Source organism: Typopeltis vanoorti, chromosome 12 (assembly GCF_054136105.1).
Source record: "Typopeltis vanoorti isolate ZY-2024b chromosome 12, IOZ_Tvanoo_1.0, whole genome shotgun sequence".
Taxonomy (NCBI): domain Eukaryota; kingdom Metazoa; phylum Arthropoda; class Arachnida; order Uropygi; family Thelyphonidae; genus Typopeltis; species Typopeltis vanoorti.
In genome coordinates, this window is record NC_143560.1 from 79,546,678 (window position 1) to 79,568,752 (window position 22,075).

General features: G+C 34.4%; 1 protein-coding gene across 3 annotated transcripts in view; it reads right to left on the reverse strand.

Moving 5' to 3' along the window:
• The window catches only part of Not1 (CCR4-NOT transcription complex subunit 1), a 568,860-nt gene that overhangs the window by 492,316 nt on the left and 54,469 nt on the right, over positions 1 to 22,075 (reverse strand). For all 3 annotated transcript variants that reach the window (XM_090401629.1, XM_090401630.1, XM_090401628.1), the window contains exons 8-10: positions 18,662 to 18,788; positions 6,847 to 6,963; positions 2,855 to 3,025 (exon numbers count right to left, since the gene is read on the reverse strand). In XM_090401629.1, coding sequence (XP_090257755.1) covers positions 2,855 to 3,025; positions 6,847 to 6,963; positions 18,662 to 18,788 — 415 coding nt within the window. The remainder of the gene's footprint in view (positions 1 to 2,854; positions 3,026 to 6,846; positions 6,964 to 18,661; positions 18,789 to 22,075) is intronic.

Consider the following 22,075-nt stretch of genomic DNA (forward strand, 5'->3'; position numbering starts at 1 on the left):
GGAAGGTCTTGTTTTAGCAATCTGCTTATTTTATGATAAGGTGGTGAATGTGTGGGATAAGGGAGAATCATATATAGTGATACTCTTGGACTACTTTGCAAAAGTATTTGATAGATTACCACATGATAAAAGTGTACAAGCTGAAGAGGATAGAAATAGATATTATATATTGGTTAGATGGATTGGAGACTGGCTCTCTGAACAATACCAGAAAGTTGTATATGATGGAGCCGCATCTCAGAAAAGGAAGATGACCAGTGGCATGCCTCAAGGTTCTGTTCTTGGACCTCTACTATTTAACTTGTTTGTTAATGATATTTCATGTGGAGTGACTGGGGATCTTCAAATGTTTGCCAATGATGCAAAGTTAGGTAGAATTATCAGGAGTAGTGCTGATGTCAATTCTTTACAGGAAAATTTGAATAGACTTTTAGCTTGGACAAATGAGTGGGGTTACAGTTTTAATATTAATAAATGCATGGTGTTGCACTTAGGGATACAGAGATGTAAGGCTAAATACTGTATTGGTGGAACTATACTTCAGGAAGTGGATGAGATTCGGTATCTTGGAATGAAGGTAGACAGTTTACTGAAGTTTCGGGGGCACATCACATCACATGTGTTGCAAAGATTGCACATCGTATTGCTGCTATGATAAAAAAAGGAGATATGATAGATACCTTCAAGTTAGTTAAGGGATTCTATCAGATTAATACAGAAGAAATTACAAAAAGAGTGGATGCCAAGATGGGAAGAACGAGAGGTCATCCCTGGAAGTTGTATAAAGATGTGGTGAAGAAGGGTGTGAGAAATAGATTTTTTATGTGGAGAGATGTTAGTGAGTGGAATGCATAAAAGTGGTTAACACATTCGCTGCCAACTACGAGTATACTCGTAGCTGGTATATGAGCCTCACAAGCCAATTACGAATATACTCATATGTCGATTACCGACCTCCTATGCCAAGCATAAGTTAACCCATAGTATAAGCACCTTAATTTGGACCCTTGGGTTGTGAGTAAAACAGAGAGCACGTCTAGGAGCTTGGTAGAAAGAAAATAATTTCAGCAAAAGTATAGTATATTATATATGAGCCTCACAAGCCAACTACGAATATACTCACGTGTCGATTACCAATCTCTTATGCCAAGCACTAGTTAACCCGTAGTATAACCCATAATTTGTAAACAAATTATGAATGGTACACTTTAAAACAATTTTCCACGTGCGATGGTGGTTTTTCTTGGCACACAGGACAATAATAACGTGTTTCACATCGTTTATTTATTTTTATTTATGCGCTATGAAATTACTCGTAGTTGGTGTATGAAACAAAATTCTGTCTGATAAGCTGGCTACGAGATTACTCGTACTGACCTTGAAGAAGTGAAAGTGCTTGGCGTGCAGTAACAAACTATGTTTAAGGAGTGTGACAGTGAACGTGTTAAACTATGGGAGGAAACTTTACTGCATTCTGAAAAGAAATTGAAGCCATTTACAGATGTAAAAAAGGAAAAGATGCGTTGGCAGAAATGATCTGTGAAAAGAAATAAAACATTCTATGATTACATGTTGCTCAACTCAGTAAAGAGATTGTATGCAGAGTACAAATAGACATTATTCTTAAATGCAGGCTTCAGTTGATTAAATATAATTTTTTGAATTGGTACTGTTCACCTAAAAAAAAAAAAAAGGTGATGCAAATAAATCTATTTATCAAGCAAACACAAAACTACTAAGCCTAAAAAATTTACAAATTTGAATATGAAACATCGCATCACTGAACAAACACCAAAAGAAGTGAACATTTGATACTGCATGCCAGTTTAATGTCATAGTGAACTGTGCAAGACATTACTGTTTGTTACACGCTGAAATCAGTAGAGCAGGACAGTTCTGTGACTTTCTCCCTTCAAAAATAAGTGGAGTAGCTCTGACCACCAAGCAACCGTGAAAATAACTGAAGAACTTAATTCGGTAAAAACTGACTTTCTCTTACAGAAAATGCTCCTCACACCTGTCTCAGTGAAAGTGTGGCACTGTTCATCTAGCTAACAAACTGTGATTGTGCTTTTGAACAATGAAAGTATTCTTTTTGAAAAAGAACACTTTCATTTAAATAGGGCAACTTCGGCTCATGTTTTCACTGGCTTAGTGGACAGCAGAGGAATGACTCAGTTCAGTGAAGCAGTATCTATGGAAGTACTCACAGAAGAGACATAAAAATTGACTGCGAGATTATGGTTGAAGTGAGTCAGAGAGAGAGAGAAGAATCACAGATGAGCCCACCCTCCTCCTCTGTACATCATCTAAAATTTTTATGGAGTTCCTCTTTGGTGTACCACCCTAAACACGAGAACAGTATTCTAATGTTTTGAGATTTGTACAGAGTTAGTAATAGTGTCTTAGGTGGAAAAGCACTGAAAGTTGTAACTGAATTTTGTTCAGGGTTGTATCACATTGTCAAAAATGTGAGAGACCATCATTTTGACAGCACTGCTTCCATAGAGGGTGCTAGTTAGGACTTTGGGTGCCTGCCTTTTACAATCAGTCTGTATTTGCCTTCCCACTAGTGTGCCTGCATGCACATGCTCAATATATCTCTTTCTGCCCATGAAGATGCCTTGGTGACCTGGATGAAATATGGGCTTATTAATCTAATCAGCTAAATAAATTTAGTTATTAGCTTTAAATGTCTGTTTTTCTATGGCTGAAAAAACATGACTGAAATTCACCCTAGAATTATTACTACATTCATAATACTCTTCTGTCCACAGTGTTGAAAGAGTTCATGTGAATAATGAAGATGATACATAACTTCATAAATAAACAGTTATCATATGAACTACTTTACCTGTCCGTCATGATTCCTCCATTGTTGATACATTCTTTCCATTGGAAATACTTCATGACTAAAGCCACACATCAAACCTTGCCATAATAATTTCAAGCTTTGCCAATCTTTCAGCATAAAAAAAGGATGGTCCAACTCCTTAACGACGTCTTTCCAATCTAAAGTTGGTGCCTAAAATAAAATATAATAATAAATCAATAAAACAAATTCTCTATAATTTTGATCACAGTTTATTATTCATGTTATCTTCAACAATGCTTTGATGAATATCAATGAATAAAAAAGACTCCTCTCCCCATTTCCCACTTTATTTTTTGATAAGGTAAATCACATTTACATTGAACAGTAGTCAGCAAACCAACTTTCTATAATTTCAATTTCAGAGTAAACACACAGTGTTTTAAGATATCTTATGGACAATTTCAGGTGTTTAGGAATGTCATGGTATCTTGTGTCTCTCCCTGTCAGGTAAAACATCCAAAACTACATACAAGTTTCTTTCTTTTATACAGTAACATGGTATTGAGGTTCCAAAGTGTGGAATATCAGTCAGTCAGCTGTAGAGAGAGCTGATTACAGTAATATGCCCTTCCACAACATGAATGGAATCTAATGATTGCTGTAAAATGTTGACATATTTTAATGTCAACATTTTAATACTGGTTTTAAATTGATGGTTTAGGCTCAAAATGAAATCTTTTCATTTATTTCTTACCAACTAAATAACAACAGCACAAGCAATTCCTATGGTCCTTCTTTGATCATCTGACCCACTAGGTCTGCAATAACACCCCGCTATATATTTAATCTTGTTTATCTCCACCTCACAACAGATGAATTTAAACTCACTGCTACATGAAAAACTGTTACTAGTATTACAGTCATATGTCTCAACATTAACTGGATCAAGTCATCACTTGAATCGATACCAGTTTGTATATCTGCTTCTGATAGCCAGATCTCACTAATGCCTACAATCTGAGATCCCAACATATTGACCAAGGCAACAAAAACTCAACCATTTTGTTTCTACTCCTAGCATTCGTGTACAGGCATAATAAGCTATCTGCATGTTGTTTTGTATAGTCTCGTCTCTAATTTGTGTGACACAGTTGGACAACTTGCAAATCTGTTCTTCTCTAGTGTATTTATGCAGACATCTTTGATTGTGCTTGATGGGTCCAAACCAGATGAACACAAAATCGAAATCATTCTCTTCTCCATCATTTCCATGATCATGCCCTTTCCCATTATTAACACAATTACATATCTACAATAAGCTATGCTGGTGTAAGTTAAAATTCTGTGATGGTGACACAATGAAGCAAATGACTACGATAAAGAGCCAAGAGGCTATTTTTCCGGGCGGCGTACATTAAGTTAAGGGGATAATAAATCCCTCATTATTTTAATGCCGAATACGAAACTTGGAGATCGAAATCTAAGAGTTTCATGCCAAAGAACTATTGGCGAGTTCAAGCATAAGTCAATACCTGGGTAGTACAACACTAGGGCAACTCAGAGCAAGCTCCATCATTATCCTTAATATTTTCTCATAATGTAAAATGCAGCTCCTAGGAGATGTATTACTGTTTTACATTATGAGGAGAGGTCACTACCTGGACCAGTTTCAACCTTTATTGAGGTCTCATCAGTGAGTAGGTAGACCTGGAATACAAAGGTTTAAGTGAACCAACTTACATATCCCCTATATTACTACGATAAAGAGCCAAGAGGCTCTTTGAGTTTCATATCTGACTTTAAAATAAGGGATTTATTATCCCCTTAACTTAATGTACGTCACCAGAAAAATAGCCTCTTGGCTCTTTATCGTACTAATAATAATATATGGGTACACCGGTCTGGCAATTCGTTAGTAGGGATATATGTAAGTTCGGTTCACTTAAACCTTGGTATTCCAGGTCTACCTACTCACTGATGAGACCTCCATAAAGGTTGAAACCGGTCTGGGTAGTGACCTCTCCTCATAATGTAAAACAGTAATACATCTCCTAGGAGCTACGTTTTACATTATGAGAAAATATTAAGGATAGTGATGGAGCTTGCTCCACCTTTGCTCCGAGTTGCCCTAGTGTTGTACTACCCAGGTGTTGATTTATATCTCCTGTAGCCATTTTACTTGAGTCAACATTTACTTTCTGGATTCTAAAATAGTTAAGTCATACCGATAGTTCTTCGGCATGAAACTCTTAGATTTTGATCTCCGAGTTTCGTATCCGGCTTTAAAATAATGAGGGATTTATTATCCCCTTAACTTAATGTACACCGCCAGAAAAATAGCCTCTTGGCTCTTTATTGTAATAATAATAATATATGGGTACACCGGTCTGGCAATTCGTTAGTAGCTGTATATGTAAGTTCGGTTAAACCTTGGTATTCCAGGTCTACCTACTCACTGATGAGACCTCAATAAAGGTGAAACCGGTCCAGGTAGTGACCTCTCCTCATAATGTAAAACAGTAATACATCTCCTAGGAGCTACATTTTACATTATGAGAAAATATTAAAGATAGTGATGGAGCTTGCTCCACCTTTGCAAGGAGTTGCCCTAGTGTTGTACTACCCAGGTGTTGACTTGCACTTGGACTCACCGATAGTTCTTCGGCATGAAACGCTTAGATTTCTATCTCCGAGTTTCATATCCGGCTTTAAAATAATGAGGGATTTATTAACCCCTTAACTTAAAGCAAATGACTCATAAGAAAAATCTGATCATCTAAGTCATTTGACATCAATCAACCATTCCACTAAGTCAGTGTGGTACACATACTCCCAGAGTTATGTGAAAGGGTTTTAGGGGGAATGGGGCATTTTTTAAGTTGGGATTATTATTTTTTATTTATAGTTACTATATTGTACAGATAAGTGAATCTGCACAATATATTCTATTTCAATTATAGAATAATTGAAATATCTATTATTCTATAATTGATATTTCAATAACTAAAAAATCTAATGGAAGTTTCAAACAAAATATCTCTTGGTCTGTATCGACTGGCTTCTGTTAAGGCTGCAGGCTGATGGCACGATCATGTTTCAACGAACGGTTCGAACTGTTTGCATTGCAAGCTTAAATTCATATAGTTTAAATCACACAACCAGAACTCTCTGCTAAATTTCATTCATCTCATTAAACTTTTTTTCATTATTGAAAATTTAAATTTGATAATTTTTGTTTCTACAATGTGTATATTAGATCTGTATAACTAAAATGTATTTAATAATTTAAAAAAAATTTATGTTTGTCATATATTATAATGCAAATGTTAAAAATAAATACCTTCATAATCATTCATGTTTGAATGAAATATTATAACTTCTCCCAAACTCCCTTTGCCTGAGGGTGGTAATATGCCAGTGTTACTAAAATTTTAAGATGGGTACACAGGCACTGAAAGTTTGGGAAACATTGTATTAGGTGATCCACATTTACAATACCACGTTCAGAAGAGAAGCTATTTTTGTTGTTTCAAAGAAGAAAGTGAAGTTATTAGCTCATCTATTGCAATAACAATCAACAAGCAATACAAGAGATAGCTGACAGACTATTAATATGACATGTGCAAAACACAAAGAGTAAGTTATTCATTTTTTCCTAATGGAAAAATGAATTTTGTACTGCATTGCTATATTAATTTTTCCTTTTATTTATATATGAAAATATAAATGGAATGAATATTATGCAAGGAATGTTATATTATAAGGTTACTAGACATTGGTAGGGAAACATATCAAGAATCAGATCACTGTGAAATCTATATTAAATGAAAATAAATGTCATCTATTCTAAATTCAGTTTAATGTCAGAATAACAACTTTTTTTCAAGTAAGATTGAAGCTTTATTTAGCTATTTAAATCAAAATAACCAATTCTTAGCTGCAAACCAAAAGTTCATAGCCAAAACATATTTCAGAACTTATGATTTTTTTTTTCTTTTAATTAATCTACAAGTATGTAACTGAAAACATACCACTTCACGTAACACTTGCACAAATATGTCAGTATTCCAAGTAAGGACCTGGGTGCCTTCTGTTTTCTCTTTATTTTCATTCCATCCACTGATGTTACTATTGGTTGAATCAATATTCTAAGGAGAAAAATAAATATATTAATATTTTTATGTAAATGAAAACTGTAATGCTTTTGATAAACCAAAACAAAATAAAAAAAAGATGATTACAGGAATCATAAAAATGGGGTGTTTCCTAAAGCATTTTAATGTATAGTATGATGCTATCACCACATAACTTGAGCCATTTTTAGATTATGTACTGTAGACATATTTTTTGTCATTAAAAAATGGCGTGATTAAAATGACTTTACAGATCCTGAATACCAAGTTTTATTAAATTCCATTAAACCAGACAGGAATTATGACTAGAAATCATTTTGCCAATGTAGCCAAATTCACATCAGGTTAGCAAGCTGTTATAACTATTTTTTACATATAAGTTTTAAATTGTTGGCTAGTTGAATTTTCATTTGTCATTATTTCAGTTGTTTTTGAAAAAACTATCATGATATCTATGACCAGAGGTTACCAACCCTATGTCCACAGGTACCTTGGTACTGCCAATGTAGCCAGAGGTGCCCACTCAGCCATATAGAATCCTCTATTATTCTATTGATTTTATTGTGGGAAATCAGTTGGCAGGAAGATCCTGATCTTTCTCTTCAAATTTTACTCTTCAGCTAAACGTCAGTATCAGTGAGTTTGAGTGCATCTTTGTGAGAAGTTCTTGGGTTTTAAACAGTTATCGTCCTCTCCTAAAATGAATGTGGATAGTAAAAAAAAGAAAATATGTAATTATCAATCTGATTGGGAAGAAGCCTACTGCTTTGTTAAAATAAAAGACAAATGTGTGTGTTTGGTATGTGGTAATTCTGTTGTAGTTATGAAGAAACAATGTGGAGCGGCATTTCAAAAATAATCACTCCTCATTTGACCACAACTATCCTGTTAATTCTGAACTGAGAAAGAAAAACGTATGTGAACTAAAGTCAAAACTTACATCTCAACAATTAGTTTTTATTAGAAAAATAGTAAAGCATAAAAATGTCACCATTGCTTCTCATAAAATTACTCACTTAATAGCAAAAACGAAAAAACCATATCAGGATGGTGTTGATAAAAGAGGCATTTCTTGAAGGAGCAGATTCTTTATTTGAGGACTTTAAAAACAAACAAGAAATTATGACAACGATATCAGACCTGGTTTTCAAATAAAACAATCACATGGCGGATGAGCTCAATTTCCTTTGACATGCAAGTCCAATTGAAAAATGATTTAGGAAAATGTGAATACTTATCCCTGCAATCTGATGACTCAACAAATGCATCAGATACAGCGGAATTAGCTGTTTTAGTAAGAATGATATTTGAGGACTTTTCTGTTAGGGAGGAGCTGTTAAAATTATTGCCCATGAATTGTCAAACAACAGGAATGGAAATTTATCATACATTTAAACAATAGATTTCCCTCTAAGCAAGTTGGCAGCAATCACCACTGATGGAGCCCCAACAATGGCAGGTACTTCCAAAGGATTTATTGCTCTTTGTAGGGAGGACAAATCATTTCCAATCTTTACATCATACCATTGTGCATTATTCATCAAGAAGCATTGTGCGGTAAAGTTCTCTTCTTCAATCACATTATGAAAATAGTTCTAAAAATTATAAACTCAATTAGAGCCTCTCCTCTACAGTGCTACCTCTTTAAGTCTTTCATTGAGAGTACAGACAATGTAACTTAAAAAGATCTTATTCTTAATTCTGAAATTCACTTGCTAAAGAAAAGAGAAGTACTTTCAAGATTTGTGAGTTCGATTGAAGAGATAAAAGAATTTCTCAGTTCCAAAGGACAGAACTATGAGCAGTTAAGTGATTCTTTTTGGTTAATGGATTTGGGTTTCCTTATGGATATCATAGAAATATTAAATTCTCTAAACTTGGAACTCCATGGAAAGGATAAACACATTGCGATGATGATACGTTCAATCAGATCATTCAAAGAGAAGCTTTGTGGATATATTATTTGGAATGAAAATCTCTCAATCATTTCCCAACTCTGAAGAAAATGACTGACAACAGAATTTGTCACTGAATTGTTTCTTAAATTGCAGGAAGAATTTGACAAGTGGTTTCAGCAGTTCAACACCATTGAGTCAATGATATTTTTTTTTAAACCCTTTTATAGACTAAAGTGGGATCAAAATTGCTAAACTCATTAAAAACTTTAACGATGCAACAGCAGAAGTAGAACTGGAAAAATTTAAATCTCAGGAATAATATCACATTAAAGTCATAAAGGTGATGAAAACTTTTGGACATTGGTGGATAGAGAAAGGCTTCCTGTTTTAAAAAGTTGTGCATACAAGATAACGTCTCTTTTTAAATCTACATACTTGTGCAAGTCATTTTTTTCCACCATGAACATCATAAAATCTAAACACAGATCATGACTAAAGGATGAACATCTCAACGATTGTTTGTGAGCTGCAACATCATCTTATATTCCCAACTACAAAGGGCTTGTCAATGATATGCAACTCCAAGGATCCATTAAAATCCATTTTTCTTCCTTTCCGATAAAAACAAAATTGCAATGATCTTTTTGTTTATTTATCCACAACATAAATTTATCTTGATTGATTGATTGCTTTAAGAAAGATGGTGGGGTTCCCCCCCCTCTCCCCAGTGCTGTTTCCTCATCTTAAAAGTGCTCTGCAGCTCAAAAAGGTTGGTAATCCCTATCTATGACAAATCCTGGTACTGTTGTAAAAATCTGCAAATTTACTTGGCTAAAGGATAATAAGTTTCTTTGATTTAACTTCCCCCCAAAGCCTCTTCTCAAATGTTCATAAACTCGATGATAGCCTTTCCTGCTTTTGAAAAGTAGATCAATTTTCAGCTTGTTCTAATCAACTGTTGGTGAGAGTGACAGAGAAATTAAAGAGCCAAAAGTGTGTGTGTGGCCCTGTAGTCATCTGGCTTTGAGGATCACCAGATAATAGAAAATACAGTTCAGGATTAGAACTGGCAAATTACAACAAATTTCTATTTTGCAATATAATGATAACCAAAACAACTGATAGTTGCAATCACTAAGCGCCTACAAGAAGTCCACACATCCAGAGATACATCTCAACACTAAATTTCACTATCACCTTCGAGCATGTTCACATACTAATGAGTTCCTGTGAGGGAGAGAAAAAAAAAAAAAAAAGGAAGAATTTCTAACCTCTTTTTCAGGCAAGTGATCCACAAATGACAATCAGATGCCTTAATAACTGATTCACATGTGAGGAATTTCTTTATATACAGACCCTGTGTCTTGGAAGAATAAAGTTCACCTACCATTACAAAAACTTCAGATATAGAAGTTAAAAAACAGCATCTGGTTTATAAAATATCCATGAATCTATATAACATGGTGCTTCTGCAGTGAACCTGGTATAAGAATATGGAAAATATTCTTATACCGTGCTTGCTCACAACAGATCAAAAACGCACTTGCATGAAAATCTCTGAACAGTGCTTGGAACATTTTAACAAGAATAAAACTGATTTTGTGCATCAATTTATTACTATGGATGAGACTTCGATTCACCATTATACACCAGAATCCGAAGAGCAGTCAAAACAGTGGACAGAAGCTAGTTGTTCAGCGCCATCACCTCTTGATTTGAAGAAAAACACTGACCAGCGAGGGAGAGTTTTAGTTTTGGGAAGAATGCTAATAAACACTGGCTGACATACAAATATTTGCAGAAAATGCAAGTGGCTGAAACTGAACATCTATGTGAAAGAGACTAAATGCTTCAAAATATAACAGAAAAGGACAACAGTAATCCTACAAGTATCAAAATCCTGATACACAATGAACTGGACAGCAGCTTGTTACTATACCTTATTATATGAATAGTTACCAGATGACTACAAGAGGATATACACTAGTGAACAAATTAATCTGAACACTCATATTTTAAACAAAAATTTTAATTATGCAAGAAGTAAAAATATTAAACATCAACTTGACCTAATAATTTATATGTGATCTTCTGTTCCTAATAAGTTCATTATTAGGTATGGACTTTACCAATGTAGAAGACATTTTCTTATTTCTGCATCTCAAAACCATACTTTTACGAAGATGGTCTGAAACCGCACGATACTCAATTTTATCCATTTCAAGGGATACAGACAATACATTTGCTTCAGACAGCTGTAGAAAACCAACTACTTGATAGAATAACTTTCAATTTCACAGGGATCCTTATGACATATGTGCCAACTTAGGAAAAAAAAAAATCCTGCTGATCTTTTCCGAAAACTTTTCAGACCACTCTCGTATAATGGATTAAGTTACTCTTTGTATCACAATTTAATTTTTCGAGTCTCTTTTTCACTATGGCAAACAAATTTTCTACTGGGATAATGTCAGGAGAGTTATTTGGCCACTGAAGCAATTGGATGTTGCAAATTTTGAGGAAGTCTTTCACTTTTTTTGAAGTGTGGCATGGAGCGAGATCCTGTTGGAAGATGAGTTCTTTGTCTTTCTGGATCTCTAGGAGCACTCTTTTCTCCAATTTTTTTATGCATTAGTCACTTTTCATCATACCATCAATCGGCACAAGTGATTCTGGACAGTCATGAATAAAACAATCCCAGAACATTTTTTTTAGCTGGGTGTTTAGATACAAAGAAATGGCTCTCATATGAGAATATAACCTTTTTATACATCTCAACGGTCCAATCTTTGTACATTTTTGCCTGCTGGAGTCTCTTTTTCTGCATAGCCTTCGTCAACAGTTGTTTCTTTTTGATTTATGGGCAGTCCTCCCTGCTTCCAAAAATCTCTGACATGCTGTCATGTCAGAAACATTAATCCCACTAGCTGCCCTCTCTAAGTTTACAGCATACAATCTTGGATTCATTTTGCTTTTCCTAACTAGTAAACAATCTTGAGTAAGTGTAGAACTATCAACATGTTAGCACAAGAATAATATTTTAATATATTTGCCAAATATTTCAGTCTGAAATTAACAGACTATCATCAATGGCTTGATAGGAACAGTTTTTTTACAAGGTGGAATACAAACAATTGATCATTCAAAAGTAGAACGAGCCGTGTGATGTTACATTGCTAAGCATTAAAGAGAGGTAAATTTCAGAGTGATGAGAGTGAATTATAGGTGTCAATTCCCAATTTCATACAACAATGCTTAAGGGTCAAAGCTGTATAACTGAGAGGAGACCTCCACATAGCCTTTAAAGGAATGCAGAGAACCGACCAGGGCTTCTGACCTAATGTCCAATCCTCACCTTCTCGTGGTGAACCCTGTTGGGTATCTACCTGGATACCGAAAGAACGAGGATGGGTTGGCAATTTGGGATTTAGCCAACCAAATTGTATTCTTATTGGCTTAAACCAATATACAAAATGATGGTACAACATGACAAAATTTCATGCCAACTGGGGCGTCGCCTGGTTAAACAAAGCCCCCGCTGTTTTCGCCAGGGAACCAGGGAGAACAGCAAAAAGTCAGCTACTGGAACAAATATGAAAGCACACCCCAACTCAACATCACCAGAGTTAAAGATCGGTACTATCAACATAAGAAGCCTGAATGGCAAAGAAATGGAGCTAGCTGAAGAATTAGATAAGTACCAGATCGACATAATAGGGGATGACTGAAACTAAAAAGACAAAACTGGCGAGATCTTTCTGGGCAATAAATACAAAATGTTATATTCAGGAAATGACAATCAAGGAAAAGAAGGAGTAGCCATAGTATTCAACACAAAATATGAGGCTAATCTTCTTGAATGGCAGGCAGTCTCAAGTAGAGTGATGTGGGCTAATATCAGAATGGGGAATTGGACAATGAGACTTATTTGTGCCTATGTCCCACAGAAGGTTCTACTAAGGTAGAAGTGGGGGAATTTTTTAATGCCTTAGAGAAAGCAACTGACACAATGAAAAAGGAAAAGTTGGTCCTTGTTAGGGATCTAAATAGCAGAGTAGGAAATGATTATCAGACATACAAAAATATTTTGGGAAAATTTGGAGAAAAGAGCAAAGCTAATAATAATGGCAAATACCTGTTGGATTTCTGCTCAGGACATGGACTGGTTATTACTAACACCATGTTCCAACATAAAAATGTGCACAAATTCACATGGAGAGAAGAAGCAAGGAATAAGAAAAGTCTCATTGACTATGTTATTGTTGATGGTGATGTTTTCTCCCTGGTGCAGGACACCAGAGTGTACAGAGGATTTGAAATTGGAAGTGATCACTATTTAGTCTTGAGCAGGATAAAATTGAATTTCATATTGAAAAGAATGACATGTAAGAAAGTTTTAAAGCGAATAAAAGTTGAGTAGCTCTCAGATGTGAACTGTAGACTAAACTACACAAAGATCATTGAAGAAAAAATGAAAGAGTTTGAGAACAGGAACCAAACCTTGGAGATTCAGTGGCAAACCTTGAAGAAAACCCTGATTGATTCAGCCAGAGAAGCATGTGGTGAGGTAGTTTGCAAGGAGAGAAAAATCAGAACTCCATGGTGGACACAGATAGTTAAAGAGGCAGTGAAGGAAAAGAATAAAGCATATCAAAAGTTCCTGCAAATAAGTCAGCTTTTGCTCTTAGAGAATACAGAGACAAATGTAAGAAAGAAAACACTGTGTAAAACTAGCTAAACAAAAGTCATGGGAGGACTTTGGCAAGAACATAGAAAATAAATATCAAGAAGGTGGTAAGATATTCTGGAGTTTGTTGAAGAAGCTTAGAAATTATTATTATTACTACTACTTAACACCTCCAGGGAGTCCAAAGACTCATCGAGGGAGGGTACCTACTTTACAACTCTTCGTCTCCACCACTCCATCAACTGCAACTTCCTTCATCGTCTGCACTAATGCCATCTACTGCCGACCACCACTAGTATTTTCACAGACAATCACAATTGGAGGAAAATAGAGGAACGAGTGCTATAAAAGGAGTTAGCGATGATAAAGGTGACTTGAAAATGGGAGAAAACGATATCCTTGAAGTATGGAGTAATTACAGTGGTATCTCGCTAATCCGAACCCTCCTGTAATCCGAACTGGGGTTTGAAAGCAAAAAAAGTTTTATTACATATTATTATATTGTGTACTATTATTTTTATTTAATAATTATTTTAACTATTATTATTTATTTTATTATTATTACAGTAGAGCATTTTTTCATGTTGTCGATTGTATGGTTATGCTGTAGGTCTATTTTGATTTATTGTGTGTTCACGTTTGCCTGGGAAGTCGTCGAACCTGAAGCAATTCGAGCGTCATGGAAACAACTATAGCCTTCTTGAATTTACCAAGATAACGATGGTGATACACAAAAAGAGGAAATTGAAAATGTGCATAATTTGGTTAAAAATATAAATCCAGATGTTGAAATTTCACAAATATATGTTACGGAATGGAAAAAGAGTAACACATAAAGAGGCAGTTGACAGTTTTAATGTGTGTATAGAATGGGCTAAGCAAAATGATACGCCATTCCACAAATTTTATTGCTAATGCAGCTCCGAGAAGAAGCATTCGAAAAAAGTTTAGCTTCCAAGAAGCAAAAGAAAATCAGTGACTTTTTTACAAAGAAATAAAAAAAAAACTTTTTTTGTGTTATTTTGTGAAACTTTTTTTTGTGGGTTGTATACAAGAAAGTAATATATTTTACACAAATTAAGTTATGTACTAATCGTTTTTTTACTGAAGTTTTATTAAATCAGAATCTTCAACAATACACGTACATACAAACTAAATTTTTTACTAAAATAAACTTGTGTACTATATTATTTTTTAAGTTTTACATTACAGTATAGTAGCTTTTTTTTCTATTAGATTTTATTTACAGAATTAAATTGATGTACCATTAGAATCTGATTATTTTTGTCTTAAATGCTAGTTATTGTTGTCTCTTGGGAAAAAATTCGCTAATTGTAACTTTTCTTTAATCAGACTGATCACAGTTTTTATTAGTTCAGATTAGCAAGCTACCACTGTACTTCAAAAAATTGCCAAATGAAACAAGCAGTGATAGCACAGTGTTAAAAAACACTCAACTGGCATACAGGCAGGAATACATATCCATACTTGAAGTAGAAAAAGCCATCAAAGGCTTGAAATGTGGAAAGGCAGCAGGAGTAGATGATATTCGACCAGAAATGCTGAAGTATAGTGGCTGCACTTCATAGTTCATAAGGCCTGGACAGAGGGACGAATTCCCGATGATTGGAGTAGAGCTCTAATAGTGCCCATACATAAAAAGGGAAATAAAACTGAATGTGAGAATTACAGAGGTATTTCCCTACTGAGTGTTCCTGATAAGATTTATGCAAGTATACTTGAGAAACAGTTGAAGAATTGTGGAAGAAAAGCTTGGTGGAGAACAAGCTGGATTCAGGCCAAATAGAGACTGTAAGCAACAGATCTTCACTTTACGACAAATAGTTGAGAAAGCATGGGAATATAACAAAGATCTGTATTTAAGTTTTGTCGATCTGGAAATGGCATATGACAAGGTGCCAAGAGAGAAACTATTCAATACGCTATAGTTATATGGTGTCAATGGGGCATTATATCAAGCAACACTTAGTCTTTATTTGAGTTGTAAGTCAGCAGTTAGAATTGAAGGAAGTACAGGAAGATGGTTTAATGTTAAATCTGGTATGAGACAAGGATGTACATTATCCCCTCTGTTATTCATTATCTATATGGATACATTATGAAGGAAAGTGGTATTACACATGATATCAGAATTGGAGATGTTAATGTCAGCTCTTTGCTTTATGTGGATAATGTTATACTTCTAAATAAATCCGCTACAAGTCTGCAAAATTCTCTGACTAAATTGAATAACTGTTGTAATAGATATGGTATGAAGTCAGCAATAAAAAGACAAAGACAATGAAAATAGGCAGGATCGTTGAAAATGTCAATTGTGTTGTGAACGGAGAACCCGTGGAACAAGTAAAACATTTCAGCTACTTAGGCACGATTTTTAATGAAGATTGTAAATTAAATATAGAAATAGACAACAGAATCAACAAAGCTGGTATGGTAGGAAGTCAATTGAATAAATCATATGGAATAAGAGAGAAATTAGTCTGAACACTAAATTAGCTGTATACAAGACAGTGTTCAAACTAGTTTTAACTTATGGATATGAGAGCTGGGTCAGAAGTAAAACACTTGACCAAAGACTAGAGACCGCAGATATGAGAGTCCTGAGAAAGATTCGAGGCGTGAACAGATGGCATCAATGGCAATATCATATTAAAAACGAGGATATTAGGAAAGAACTTGACATTGTCAGCATCCAGGAATGCGTTAGCAGAGCTAATCTCAGGTGGTATGGTCACTTAAATAGAATGGGAGAGGAAAGATTAGCAAAACAAGTGTTCTCTGCCAGGTTGGCAACAAAATGACCCAGAGGAAGACCAAGATATAGGTGGATTGATACGGTACAAAGTGCCTTAGACAATAGAAATATAAGATCTGATAATGTTTTAGTCTTGACAAGTAACAGACTGATTTGGAGGAAAATTGTAGATAGGAAGTTAGTAATGATGTAATGTTTTCATGTAGTACTGTCATATCCTGTACACCCCTTGGGGGTACATGGCAGGAATTTGATGATGACCTTCTTTTAGGCCATTCTCGACCTCGTTTCCCTTCTTTTGGAATCCAGTTCATTAGTATGGTGGTCCATCGCTCGTTTTCTCTTCTGGATAGATGTACGGCCCATTTCCATTTTAGTCGCTTATGGTAAAGAATGATTCAGTGATGAGTCTGGCTTCTTATCCATGCATTATGATTCTTATCTTCTAATGTGATGCCTAGCATCAACCTCTTCATTTTTCTTTGAGTTGTTGCTAGTTTATTTGTTAGAGACCAAGTTTCACAACTATATGTGATGACTGGAAGTATACACTGGTTAAATGTCTTCTTCCTTTTTAAACAGAGTGGGACATCATTGTTTTGAAAAATGCTTTTTAATTTTCTGAATGCACTCCAGGCAAGTTGAACTCTTCTATTTGTTTCCTTTTGGAGTCCACAGTTTAGATCAATGAAATGACCTAAGTATGTATATGAAGAGACTCTTTCCAAGAAATTGTTTCTATTATGTTTTTTGTTTTTACAAAATGATTAAACATGATTTTAGTTTTTTCTCTGTTTATTTTTAGACCGACATAATATAGGTCTCCTATCATTATATTAAGGTCTTCTGAAGTGTTTGCAAAGATTATGATATCTGCATATCTTAGGTGTGTTAAGTTTCTATTATTAATTTTTATACCAAGGTTTGTCCAGTTTATATTATTAAATATTTCTTGAAGGACTGCTGTAAAGATTGTTTGGAATCCAGTTCATTAGTATGGTGGTCCATCGTTCATCTTCTCTTCTGGATAGATGTACAGCCCATTTCCATTTTAGTCGCTTATGGTGAAGAATGATGTCAGTGATGAGTCTGGCTTCTTATCCAGGTGTTTTGATTCTTATCTTTTAATGTGATTGCTTTGATTATTGCATTAGTTTTGATGGAATCAAATGCTTTTTCATAATCCATAAAGACTAAACAGAGAGGCAAATTGGTTTTCTTCTGCTTTTTCTATTATTTGTTTTACTTACTGGAGGCCTAAAGTTGGTTGACAAAATTCTTTGATATGAGTCTGGTTTGGTTTGTATTTTTTTCATCTATTCTGGAAACCCTGCTCTAGAAACCAGGGTTTCCAGAATAGATGAAAAAAATACAAAAAAAAAAAAAAAAAAACGTTAAATTAATAAAAATGTACAATAGGATTATGGAAGAAGCTTTTTTGTGGGTAGGAACAAAAAAACAGGGATGAAATTTTTTTTTTTGAAACTGTCCTTCGGCAAAATGAGTTAGATGCAGTGAAGAAGAGCAACCACCACTGTCGTAATAACAAATCAAAGCATCAATTTAATTTTAAAAGTGAATATAAGGATTATCTAATAAAGCAATACTGAACATGTCAATATCATTGTGTTTGCATATATGTATGCAAAAAAAATAAGAAGAATTAATTAAATTATAAAAAAAAAAAAAATGGAGAAGGAAAAGATAAGCTGTTTCCCTCCTCCCCAGAGCTGGGTTGACTGTTATTTCACATTACAACTAAAGCAACTAAGGTCCAAGTGTTGTCTATTAATTGCATGCTCTTCTGACTAGTTTGTGTTTGCAGGATGAAAAGCCTGTCACCTCCATAATGAGACTGAGTTAGTGGGTCTCAGACTATGCTGAGTAGCCCTTCCACCAGGTGCTCTGGTTTTCACCTCACAAACATAAAACTGACCTCAAACACATTTGGTGACGGTTATATATATATATGGAATAGATATGAATTAATTTGGATAATTTGTGGAGTTCATGCAATTGTCACTCTATATGTCTGCTGGTGGAAGGCAAATAATAAAAACAAACACCCTCATAAACATCATGCCAAAGTGGGGTAGGAACACTGAGCTTGCAGCTGGAGAATGGTGATACTATCTATTAATGAATGAAAAGATTAAAGCAAGCACATGTCAGAACTAGACTTACTATTCCAGAGTTGTAATTTATGGAAATTCAATAATTTCCATAAAGGATGAGGTTAAGAGAAACTGTTAGGAATTTTCTAGCATTATCTATTGAATGCAATATATATGCAAACAAAAATTACTAATTAAGACAGATAACTCATTAAAGTGATTCACTTAGGAAAATTACCTGTATAGTTATAGAGTCTGACAATCCAGTATGTGTTTGTGACATTATAGTAAGAATTCTAGCTACCGTAGCTGGAGTAACTTCTTTAAGTCCAAGCTGAACTATGTTGTTTCTGCATTCTTCAAGGCTAAAAATGGAAAATTTTCATTTAAAATTTAGTTTCAGTTATACCCAAAGCAAATTAAAAGTTAATGGCAATTTATTTTTTATGAAACCTAGAAAAGTAAAATATACAAAGTTCAGTATTATTTCTCAACATGGTCTTCTGCTTTTCTGAAGTAATGGGCTGATGTGATGTGCAAAACATACAGCTTCTCTCAGCCAAGCTCACCCCACTTGCTTATGATGTGGCTGTTTCTATAATTAGGAGTGGTAAACCTGGAAAGAATCAATGCCATAAAAGAATACCTTCGCTAGTTCATGCTGACTAGATCTTGAGATTACAGCAACCATTACTCATTAAAATCAATATCTTGATTAATAGGAGACTGAAGTGGCTGTTGTCATGGTTTCTAAATCATGGCCTCCCATTTGTTTTTTTACATGTGTATGACATCCATCTTTCAAAGACATGCCAATATGTGTACCAAGATGCACACCAATCTGAGTTTCTGCAAAAATGGTTCTACCATCTGTTAGTGTATGGAATCAAACTCAATACTAACTCATTAGGAGACTTCCCAACCAGCAGGATTATTCAGCTACTGAATAATCCTGCTGCCACTTACATTCCTGATTGTGCCTGAAGAAGTCGAAGTATAGTGATATGCAGGGGAACACTGTGGAGCTCAGTATACAGACAGAAGAATGGATACTCTGTGGGAGATGTTGGAAGGTCTTTCAACCTCCATGCTACATATCCCTACTCTTGCAACCATCATTAACAATTACGGTTATCATTGCAGATTAAAAATACGCCACCTACAAAAACTTCCACATCACTGTGTATATGGCCTGAACAAACATGCATCTAATAACATTCAAATATAATATGTAACATTTTAATTATCAGACACAACCACCACTGTTGTAAACAACATATCAAAGCATCAAAAAAGAAGCTCATCTTTTTGATTTTCTCGGGTTCAAAATTTCTTTTCTCCATCATACAGCAATCTCTCGATTAACGCGCTCCCGATTAGTGCATCATTTTTTTTCGATACCCAAAATCGATTAGTGCACCTATATACATCTTAAAAATAAATGTTACAGATTCTATATATTTTTTTATGGCTAACTATTTTAAAAAATCACTCACCAGGATGAAATAATTTAGTTACCGATTTGAAACATTTCACAAAGTTATTTTTTAATGGCATACTACACTATTTCCATATACACTATATTCCAAATTAATCGCCAAAATTTATGTAGTCTACTTTACATAGCATTTTGCTGATCGTATCTCGTGCAATGTTTTCCTTTTTTTATTTTAAATTATTTTCCTAACCTTTAATCATAGAGTAAAAGAATTAGTGAGCAAAAAACAGAAGTGTGAAAATGATTCGAAAAGTAATCTGACTGGAAGAAAAACTTGAAATAATAAAGAAAAATGAATAAGGAGAGTCCAGAGTAAAAATTGGACAAGAACACAAAAATGGGTAAATCAACTGCTGAATACAAAGAGAAAGATAAGGCTGCTTCAAGTTCATCATGCATGCAGTCGAAATCAAAGTATTATAATTAGACTTCTTTTTACATGGATCGAAGATTGTAACCAAAAACGGATCCTGCTAAACACTGGCCTTATTAAATCAAAAGCATTGTCTCTTTCTAACCTGGAAAGAGAGGGCTATCAATGATGGAAAGGAAGAATTCCATGTTAGTGCTGGGTGATTTGAGCATTTCAAAAAGAGAAATAGCCTACATAATGTTCTAATCATAGGCGAAGCTGCAAATGCAGATAAAGAGAGATCCGAGATTTTGGAGAAAATTGTGTAAGAAGGGGACTATTGTGATCAACAAATATTTAATGTCGATGAAACCAGTCATTTTTTGGAAGCGAATGCTTCCAAAAAAATTACTGGTTTCATCAAAAAATGACTGATTTCTCTGATTTGGCTAGAAAAGTCCTTCCAGGACTTTTCTAGCCAAATCAGAGAAATCTCAGCCTGGTTATCGAATGAAATCACTGCTAGCAATATGCAAGCCGTTTGGAAGCACATTCTTGCACATTGTGCAAATGATTTTAGAGGCTTTCCAATGAATCTAAGTTAATTAAATCTCATTCTGAGAAGTTGAGCGATTACGAACTGCTAAATTTAGATGCACAGCGGGAAGATCCTGAAGAATATGAAGAAAATTTAATCACTGACAATCCCAAAGAGGTTTCACAGAAACAATTTGAAAATAGTTTTTGTACAATAGAAGTTTTTAGGCTGCAATGCTTAGTGGCTGACCCTGATGAAGTCGAAGCAGTAAAATTTGCAGAAGAGGCAATAGGGCCATAACGTCAGTTGTATAAAAAAAAGAAACAGAATGCCCACCAAACTAAGTTAGCTCAATTCTTTGTTAAGGAGAATAATAAATGTATATTCTGAATATGTTTTATTGTCTTTCAGCTTCATGATTTTCTATATTTTCTTTAATTAGGCCCTGAGATATACTCTAATTCTTTTATAAAAAAAATTAAGGGTCAAAAAAGAAATCTGAGGAAAGAATTATACTTTTTCCCATATTATTATATTCAATTAGTGCATTTTTGATTAATGCGCCTGTTTTAAAGAATGCGTTAATCGAGGGATTGCTGTATTCGTTTGCTATCTTTATCACTTTCCAAATTCTGATAATAACTATAACCTATTAATATATACATATTTATCTCTGAAGATCAATTTTCTACAGTTCAACATTCAAGGAGATCCTTCCTACTTGATCTGGATATTAATTTTAACAGCTCAAACTGGCTTCCCTTTGCCAATTTTCTAGCAGGAAAAAATTCCAAGTATCAGCTATTAACAATGGATCTAATGCAAATTGTCTGCCTTCTAGAATATCAGGTAATCCACACGACCTTTCCAATACTGTTAACCTTTTTCTTAATCAATTCTCTTTCCAACTATACTGCTAGTTTGTTCATTTCTGTTCTAAACATCTAAAAGTGTCCAAACGTTTTATTCGAGAACCATAAGAAGTTTGTACAGTCCCACAATGTAATTTTTGAATAAAAGCTGACTTGGAAAATTAAACCTATCTACTCCAAGAGAGTATTGAAATAATTTTTCTTCATTTTTGTTTTAAACATAAGCTAAAACAACAAGATTTTTTTAAAAAAAATAAAAAAAAACTTTTATAAGTAAGAAACTCTGCCAAAAATTTGATTTAGGAATTCAATTTACCTTAAGAGCCAATGAACTTTGAGTGGTCAAGTTTTCAGTTTTGGAAACCTGATCACACCAACGTGAAACACATTTC